The following is a 10,276-nucleotide window of genomic DNA, read 5'->3' as shown; positions in this document are numbered from 1 at the left end:
CCCCACAAAAAAAAAAAAAAAAAAAAAAAAAGAAGGCATATTTAGAATCCGTATATATAGTGGCTCTCTTTCCTTTTGCGAGGGTCAAAACCCTAGTGAGAGCAATTAACTCAGCCAACTGGGGTGAAGTCCCAGGAGGCAAAGGTTTAGCCTGTATAGTACTTTCAAGAGAAACGATAGCATAGCCAGCCTGTCTAGTCCCCCTTGACCCTGAGCTACTGCCATCTGTAAACCAAGTTACATCTGAGTGGGGGAGCAGCTGGTCTTGCAGATCTGGCCTGCTTGCAAAAACCTCATTAATTATTTGAAGGCAGTCATGGATAGGCATCTCCTCTGCAGGTAGCGGGAGGAGAGAGACTGGATTTAAAATCGTACAGGTCTTAAATCTAATCTCAGGATGTTCCAAAAGGATTAATTGATACTTAAGAATGCAGTTATCAGAAAGCCAGATAGGCCCCTTGGATTCTAGAATTTGGGAGGCCCAATGAGGGGTGTTCACCTGCAGGGGCTGCCCTACAGTCCATTTAAGAGATTCCTCAGCAAGCAAGGCTGTAGCAGCTATTGCTCTAAGGCAACCTGGCCATCCCTTAGCCACCTGGTCCAATTTCTTAGACAGATACACAACTGGTCTAGAAACAGGGCCTATGTGCTGAGTTAAAACTCCCAAAGCAATTCCTTGTTTCTCCATTGCAAAGAACTGAAATGACTGGTCTGGATGAGGAAGTCCTAATTCAGGCACCCTTACGAGGGCTTCCATCAAAGTCTTAAAGGCAGGTTTCTGACAGGGCTCCCAGAGAATAGATTCTCCCTTGGTTTCACCCTTCAAGTCCTTTTATTGAAAGATATTAAAGAAGTCTTAAGTATAAACCATGTTCATGAAAAGGGACATTCAATATCATAAAAATGGCCAGTTCTCCCATGCAATTCAAATGAAAATCTCCAGACAGGTTATTGTGGAGTTTGAAAAAGTTATTTAAAAAATTATACCAAAGATGGGACCAGCAGTTGGCATAATGGCTATGTCACTGGACTCCCATGTAGTCAATTGCAATTTAAGTCCTGGACCCAGTGGCTTAAACTCAAGCCAGATGCATGTGTATGTGTGCCCAAGATCCTGAGAGGAGGATGGAGGAGAAGGGATTGCAGCGTGGCCATTCCCCCCTAGGGAGTAATTTCTCACTTTCTGTCTCTCTGTCTCTGTCTTTCTGGTGAGTGTGCCTGCCCAGTAGTGAAAACCTCTCCCAAGGGAAAAAAAAAATTATACCAAGAGGGAAAGGCCAAGTTTAATCAAGATACTACTAATGGTGACTTTGAGAAAAGGATGTAAAATTAAGTTATAGTTCACTAGTGGCTTATATCCAAAAATTAGGTCCATCATAAGCAGTCTTGCTGTGAAACATTGAATTGAGGAATGATTGAGAAAGTTGTGAAATATTGAGAAAGTTGTGATTAATTTGGGCTTGGATAATTGGTTTTCTATGTAGATAGGGAAGACAAAATTACATGCCTACTTTATATCATAGATAAAAATCAATTTGGGATCACAGACAATTATAAAAGTAAAAATTTCAGATATGTTAGAAGATCACATGGAATTTATTCATGATATCATGATTGCAAAACTTTTAAAAATAAGAAATAGAGAAATAAATTATAAGGATATTTGCTTGAAATCAAGACCCTTTTGTTTATCCAACAACACCCTAAGTAAACGAGTAGAGAAGGTATACCTTGGGTGAAGATACCTTAAACATACATAATTGGCAAACATATGTAATTAAAAATAATTACTTACAATCAAGAAGGAAAATATAATGAAAGATTTAAAATGTGTAAATTGGTCTTTTATAGAACAAAAATGATGAATTCAAGAATGGGAATATGTATAAGTCTTCAACAACTTTAGCAATCAGGGAAATAATTTTCATATTTTAAAATAGATGTCAATAAATAACATAAAGTAAAATAACTATTTTTTACTACCAAACTGGCAAATATTAAAAACTGGATTATAATGTTGAAGAAGTTGTGAAGAAGCAGACATTGCATGTGTTTCTACTGCTAGTAGGAATTTAACTTAGAAATCACATTTTGAAAAACAGTTTGATATTAGATGTCCAAATGCTAACATAGTCTGTAGCACAGAAGTTCTATATTTAGGTGTATATCTTAGAAAAAATTGATATATGAAAGGAGGAGACATGTACAATGATACTTATTCCATTATGTTTTTGTAACTACCTACTGATAAATATACAAATGTTTATCAACCAAAGAATATTCCCCAAATAATTTGGGAAAAGTCATGTCTCAAAGGGAAATACTTCATTAACATAGTTGCATTTTAATAATGCATAGTGTTTGGGCCAACAGGTGGTGTAGTAGTTAAGGTGTGGGACTTCCACATGGCTGAATGTGGTTCAAGCCCCAGACCCAATGGCTTGAAAATCACACTAGGAATGTTTGCGTGTGTGCCCAAAATTCTGAAAGGTAAATGGAGGAGAGGTGACTGCATTGTGAACCATCCCCACCTGGGGATGCCTCTCTCTCTGTCCCTCTCTAGTGAATACTCATGCCCTATAGGAAAAAAAAAAGTGACTAATTAACTAACTAAATTAAACAAACCTAGTGTTTAACAAAAACATTTGCTCTAAAATTATCTTATGTAATGTGGAAAAAAATGGGTAAAACAATACTATATTTTTAGGATTAAATGCAATTGTACTAAGAACAGTTTTAAATATTTTAATAATTAGAAGAGTATTTACCTTTATTTAAATGGGTACAATTTTTTGTTTGTTTGTTTTTTAGCCAGAAGGCACATGAGAATATATTTACTTTTTCTTTCTTCCTTCCTTTTTTTTTTTTTTTTTTTTTTTTTTTTTTTTTTTGAGAGACAGAATTTTTGTTATAGGATGTGTACACTCACTGGAAAGACAGGGACAGAGAGACAGAAAGTGAGAAATCACTCCCCAGGGGTGATGGCCATGCTGCAATCCCTTCTATTCTTTGTTCCTGTTGGGATCTTGAGCACGCAAAAACACGTGCCTGGGCTGTTTTAAGCCACTGGATCTGGGACTCAAACCTCAGTCAACTACATGGGAGTCCAGCAGCATAACCATTATGCCATATATTGGTCCCTTACTTTTGGTTTATATGCTTATTTACATTGACAGTTTTTTTTTTAAAGGCTATACGATTATGAAAATATTGAATTTGGTTAAGAATTCTCTTTATAGCTCGTTAGCAGTGTATATAGAAAGGCCTGATGAAATTCAAAGTACTTATTTTAACTATAAGCAAAAATGTAAATATTAAATCATTTTCACATTGAAATTAGGCTGACACAGTTATTTCACTTTATAGTTAAGCTTATTCAACTGAAGCCACATTATAAGAGCAAATTAACTCAGGATAAATGGATATATGAGCCATTGAATTCAGTGCTACGTGAGGGAAATGTTCTATTTTGAATAAAATGTCAGGATCAGTGTTTCTGGTTTATTAGAAAAGGAAAAAGTCTGCCATATAAACTTACCAAAATGTATCATCTCTTATATAAAATTCAAATCACATCACAGCAATTTATAAATGGATAAACCATATAACAAAGGAATTATGTTAATCCATTAAATCATTTTCAGTCTTATAACTGCAATAGCTAATGAACATGTGATGAGCTTGTGTAGAAATACATAAAGTATGCATTTCAACATGTGGTCCATTAATTTTTTAATCAACTGAACATGCTAATTTTTTTAATGTTGACAATGTTTTAAGTAGACACTAACAATCTTTCTTAGTTGGCACTAAATTTTACCTTATAAATACAGAAATATTTTTAGTTCTTACTTTTCCCTAACTTATTGTGACTATGCTACTTACAGAGTTAAATATTTGCAATATAACATCTAGGTATAGAAATGTAATTTACTAAATGGAATGCTAGAATAATTATTTCCAGTATCTTCACTCTTGTGTATCAGATGGATTTATTTCACCCTAATAATAGGAAAATAGAAATTTTGAATAACATGATACAAAAAGTGACTTCTCATATATAACTAGTCAGCAATACTAATTGAACAGCAATACTTTTTAGAGAATTATCCAATGTGTTTTATTTGCCCATATATGATTCATGTATTAATTGGTTTACTTTTTATCTGTATCTATATGAATTAAACATTCAATATTTCCAAACTATATGAATATTCACGTACCATGTGTAAATGTACATTCTGTACTCTCAAAAGTTGAAGAGCTACATTCCTAAGTCTGTGACTGTTCTGTTCCCTTCATATTTATAAGGCAAATGACTATGGGTTTCAGAGAGTAGTGGGTGGAGTTTTTATCTCCATTTTACAGGTTTGATAATCCTCTAAGTTCCTAGGCTTTAGGCAAGGGTTCTCACTTCCTTACCTTGCATGATCTTGAGTCTCGTCAACTCTTCCTTCATATATGAAAAACCCCAGAAGTTAGACCCTCAGGACCTCATCCTAGTTGATAGCACTGTGGACCACTTTGGCTTCAACATTGACCGACATTTTCAATTTCTTCTTTACATTTAGACTTGCAAAGTCAAGTTCACTGATACATTGAGTTAAAAAAAATTTAGTCTTGTATGGATTAGAAGTACAAGAATACAAGTTCTCTCACATCATCCGGACAGTCATATTGATATAATGTTCTCCCTAAGGTGCTTCTCAGTCTCTCTTACAAATATGTCATTATCTTTCTTTTTTAAAAATATTTTTATACATTCAATCACTGTATATCATTATAGCTTACAAAATGAATTTTCCCAGCATGAATACACTGTATATTAGTCCAGTAAAAGATATTATTATACATGTTATCAACAGATGATTTTCCATTTGTGTCCCTTCAATGTTTTGCTTCTTTCTTTTCCCCTCGATTTCCTTCCTCTCACTATCCCCCATTTCCCACTCTCCTCCCACACTGTCTCTAGTATCTGCAATTGTTCTCTATGCTTTTGTAGCTTCCGATTTTTCAGTTTCTACAATAGAATGCAGAGATTCAGTATATGTCATTCTTTCACATGCCCTCCAGTTTCTCTCAGGCAATTAAGAATACAGATGATCTATGTAGCTGCATATAGTTGCATTATAGCCTAATAACTTATGTGTATATTCTATTGGTAACATGTTTCCATGCTTAATATTTATATTCACATGTTTAATTAGGAGACCCTGTATGAATACATTTATCTAATAGGTAAATATGTAGATAAACATACATGTGTCAATGCTTTATATACTACTTAACACTACATTTGTTTTTGTTATTATTAGTTATCACTACCAACACATGAGGCTAAGAAAACAAAGATCACATACATGTGTGTGTGCCATTTTCCTTCATTCTTTCAATAAATACTTTTAGAATGGCTATGATGTGCCAAGCACTATTGTAGGCACTTAAAGTAAAGCAGTAAATAATGGCTAAAGAAAATGTTTTTTTCATACTATATTTTTTTCTCAAAAAATTATTTAATTTAATTTATTATTATTATTTTAATTTGAGCACAGAGAGACAGAGCAAGAGAGACATCAAGTGAGAAAGCAAGCCCCCAGGTCTGGGACAGGACCCAGGGTCAGCCATGTGGGAATCCAGTGCCTTGACCACCTCACCACCTAGCAACTCCGTTCTTAGACTATTCTCTTTAGGTTGATGAAAAGCAATGGACATTTTTCTTACCTTAGGGAAGCGATATTGGGCAGAAAAGATATGGGTCATCCATGCAAAGATTTTTAGAGCCCCTTCTTTCATGGAATTTGCAAACGCTCCTGCTTTACTCATATCACAGGCTCTTGAGTTTTTATGTTGACAAGTAGAAATTAAGTTTAAGTTGTCTTTGGTATTTTTACAGCTTAAACAATGGAGTACCTTTGGCTCCCTGGAAATTACACCTAAGATTGAATCAGAAACACAGGAATTCTCAGTGGTAACAGAAGACGATTGTGAAATTCTTAAAATCTCCGCAAAGGAATATGCAAAGTTAAAATTGGTATGACCATATCTGATCTACATAGTAACTTAATATGGGATTAAATTTAAGCTACTTTGTGCCACTCTAGACAAAGTTATTCATATCTTTTTAAGTTTTAAATTTGACTTGACCTGAGTACCATAAGAATGTGACTTATTTGATGAACTGGAAGCAAGATCTCTACGGATATATTTTAAGGCATATTTTTAAATGCCCTGTAGTTTTTCATTCATTTCAAATTCATTCACTTATTCAAAAGATATGTATTTTGGGTGTCAACAGCATGTCATGTGCTAGGAACAATGGAATTGTCAGATAGTAGTGTTACTGCTCTCTAAATCTCCCTGGTCCCCATTAGATTAAAAACTACTACTAGGGGGACCAGCAGTTAGCATAATGGCTATGTCGCTGGACTTCCATGTAGTCAACCGCAGTTTGCGTCCCGGACCCGGTGGCTTAAAACTCACGCCGGGCGCGTGTGCGTGCGTGCCCAAGATCCCGAGAAGAGAATGGAGGAGAAGGGATTGCGGCATGGCCATCCTCCCTGGGGGGTGATATCTCGCTTTCTGTCTCTCTGTCTCTCTCTGTCTGTCTGACGAACGCACGTGCCCTATAGCGAAAACCTCTCCAAAAAAAAAACTACTACTAGGAGGTGAGGAGCATGCTATTTCCTAGCTACTACAGACATCAGAATACAGCTGCCTGAACAGGTGATTGCAATTTCATTCTAACCTGCCTTAATCCTGTTACTTTAAGAAAATTTATTTTCTGAAAGTTTAATAATTTATTCTCTTCTAGTCAAATCCAATTTTTTCTTCTTTCTCTATTTTTCCTTCTTTGGCTGACAGAGGAAATTTGTATACAGAATGAAACTGGGAGGGTCTCGTGGTCTTGATGTTTCAGCTTCTCCTGACAGGGTCTAACCCTGATACAGGTCCTGCGAGGTGATGGCCTAAGCCATGATTGGGTTTATTTTGGAAGGAGCTGACAGACAGATAGTATCTTACTTTAAGTCTTTACTGGAGGGGATTTCTTTTGATTTGGCGGTCTCAGTGTCAAATAGTGTAGGTGACTTAGAATTCTACTTCATTCCAAAGTGTTAGTGTCAATTTGTTTTGCTTTGCAAAGTGACTGACTTTTAAAAAATGTTTCACTTTTGTGCTTTTATCTATTTATTTTTTTTAATTTTTTTATTTTGGAGAGATTTTTCTATAGGGCCCATGTGGTCATTGGAGAGAAAGAGAGATAGAGAGAAATCCCCCCCCCCGAGGGGATGGCCATGCCACGATCCTTTCTCTTCCATTCTCATCTCAGGACCTTGCACGTGCATGCATACATGCCCAGCACACTTATTTTTGCATTTTCCAAATGTCTGTATCACTTACTTGATATTATCAAATATGGCATCAAGTTTAGCATTGACAATGTCAGGACTTCTTAAAAATGATAAAAATGTATAGAATGTAAAATATTATAAAAGGTGGAAATATGACTTTACTAAGTAGAAGTAGAGATTAAAATTTCAAAATTTCTGTGTGGTCACAGAATGATGTTCCAATAAAATTTAAATGTATTTTATACTCATTTTTAAGTGTATATGCTTTTTTTTTTTTTCTATCATTTATTTATTTGCTTTTTCTTTCTTTTAAAATGATCTAATATTGGAAAATTGTTAATGACATTCTTTTGCAGGAAAACATAAAACTTGAAAATTTACAGAAGTTGAAATTAATCCGTAAGTGTCCTTATTATAAGGAGTGGCCTACTTTATCCATATATGAGCTAATTACAGTCACTAAGTGGAAAAAATTTCCTCCAGGTCATGGTGAGTTTAATACAGTTTTGGATAATTTTTCATGCATGACATTATGTTAATGGAGTTTGTAACTCTTCATAGTTTGAATACTTTAAATATTTTTTTCATGTGGGTATTTTTTAATTTATTGAATAGTGATCTTCAAATTTTTTTTTTTTTTTGGAGAGGATTTTTTGCTATAGGGTGCATGTGCTCGCCAGACAGACAAGAGACATAGAGACAGAAAGAGAGAAATCACCCTCCAGGGGGGATGGTCACGCTGCAATCCCTTCTCCTCCATTCTCCTATCGGGATCTTGGGCACGCACGCACACGCGCCCGGCGTGAGTTTTAAGCCACCGGGTCTGGGACGCGAACCGCGGTTGACTACGTGGGAGTCCAGCGACATAGCCATTACGCTAACTGCTGGTTCCCGTGATCTTCAAATTTGACATTTAGTTTACTGTTGTTTTTTAAATTAAAAATGATGCTGCAGCGGCTTAAAGAGTGATCCCAGAAGTAGCCTTACTTCGATGTCTTTTCATACCCCCTAGAGCTCCATCCTTGTTGCTCCAATCTGACAGCCACTGTAAGGGCCAAACTAAGAAGGGAATGTGCAATATGAAGTTATAAGGTTTCACCTCATTTTCTAGTTGGGCAACTTCTTATGCAGCAAATCAATAGTCTGCTCCTGTGCTATAAATTATCATTGTAAAAATAATTACAGAGAATAAGCGAGGCCTCCATAAGAGGTAGCAGCAGGGAAGCAACTCCACTTTCAATATTTAACATGGTGAGGATGTGTGGGTTGTTCTGGTTATGTGTACACAAAAACTGTGGATGGAACTGAGGCCCTTGGCACAATTGTTTGCATCTATGAGAGCCAACTAGGGACCAGCCATTAGTGTAACGGGTATGTCGCTGAATTCCCATGTAGCTGACCACGGTTCGAGTCCCGGACCCGGTGGCTTAAACTCACTCCGGGCATGTGTGCATGCATGCCCAAGATCTCGAAAGGAGAAGGGAGGAGAAGGGATTGAAGCATGGCCAACCCCCTGGGGGAGTGTGTTCTACCTTTCTATCTCTCTGTCTCTCTCTTTCTGGCAAGCACACATGCCCTGTAGCAAAAATCTATCCAAAAAAAAAAGAGCCAGATATTCAAAGAATGTCAACACAAATCTTGTTTTTTGCCTCACGTTCAGAGCTATATTGTATGAAAAATAATATCTTGACCCTGCCAATCTATGACTCTGTTAATATTTTCGAGGTCATTAAAAAGGAAGAAAGAGGCCATATTAAACATATTTTAAATTAAGTGAGTCAAAAGAATATGGACTTTTAAAAGGGGGTTATGATTAAGTACTTTTAACATATTGTACTACTAATGATAATATCCTGTGTTTTATCTTAAAATATCAATCTAAATACTTAACCATCAAAGAGCTAGAAAGACTTCACAGTTTCTTAGAGTTATAGTGAGTTTAAGTTCTTTCTTATGATTTCTTTTTTACATTGCACATCTCCAGTGTAAAGAATAGTTTTTCAAAGTATGCAGCAGTACATGATACTAAAACCAGGGATATTAACATATATGCCATATTCAATACAGAACTGTGCATTCTCGTGTCTGTTAAAGTTTCCAGTTCTTTTTTGACAAGTGTATTAAAGAGAAATAGTATGCTTGTTAAACTATCTATTGCACTGAGAAATCTGTGATTATATGGATTAAATCCAAAACCATATTATTTTTTTCACTGACTCCCAGACATATGAATGTGTGATGTTTGTATTTACTTAGTTCTAGAAAATGTTTGTTCCCCTTAGAGAAGAATGACAATTTCACCTGAAAATCATTAAAGATCTTTTCAGCTCTGAAATGTTCTGCTTCTTATATATAAATATACCTAAGAAAAGAATAAGTCCTGTCAAAATAAACTAATTTTCTTTTATGGTAGTGACAAACTTGATATATCAAAGAGAAGGATTGGATATAATACTTCATGACTTTACTCAAGATTTATTTTGAATTTTTATGAGGAAAATGTAGTGGCTGTAGATTAAATTGCGCTTTCATAATATGTGTTTAAAAGTCACAATAAGATGACTTCCATACTTATGCATGTTTCAGTCTTATGTTAGGAATCTGTAATGGATGAAAGTTCAAAGGGATTGAGATAATTATTTAAGAACTTCACAGAGTTTAGAATTACTCCTTGGCAATCTATGAAATAAGTAAAACTGCTTTTTGGCTTTTTTCTTTTGTTAACTTCTTAAAACTTCATACTTTTGCTTCATATTCTGAGGGAGCCTGAGTGTGATGGATATGTACAACGTTGTTTATTTTGAATCTGTCTAGTTTGTACTACGTAATGTAAAATTTTCTATGTTATTCTTACACATATATATATATATATACACACACACACACATATATATATATATATACACACACACACACATACACACACA

The 10,276-nt window shown here is 35.3% G+C and overlaps 1 protein-coding gene across 3 annotated transcripts in view; it reads left to right on the top strand.

Moving 5' to 3' along the window:
• CNBD1 (cyclic nucleotide binding domain containing 1) overlaps window positions 1–10,276 on the top strand; it is a 468,077-nt gene that overhangs the window by 308,137 nt on the left and 149,664 nt on the right. For all 3 annotated transcript variants that reach the window (XR_336323.1, XM_006160740.1, XM_006160742.2), the window contains exons 7-8: window positions 5,894–6,031; window positions 7,706–7,838. Coding sequence is in view for 2 of the 3 variants with exons in the window: in XM_006160740.1 (XP_006160802.1) it covers window positions 5,894–6,031; window positions 7,706–7,838 (271 nt within the window). In the remaining variant the exon portion in view is untranslated. The remainder of the gene's footprint in view (window positions 1–5,893; window positions 6,032–7,705; window positions 7,839–10,276) is intronic.

The sequence above is a fragment of the Tupaia chinensis genome, unplaced genomic scaffold (genome assembly GCF_000334495.1).
Source record: "Tupaia chinensis unplaced genomic scaffold, TupChi_1.0 Scaffold000707_1, whole genome shotgun sequence".
NCBI lineage: Eukaryota > Metazoa > Chordata > Mammalia > Scandentia > Tupaiidae > Tupaia > Tupaia belangeri.
The sequence above is the reverse complement of the archived record's forward strand: the minus strand, read 5'-3'. Positions and strand labels throughout refer to the sequence as shown.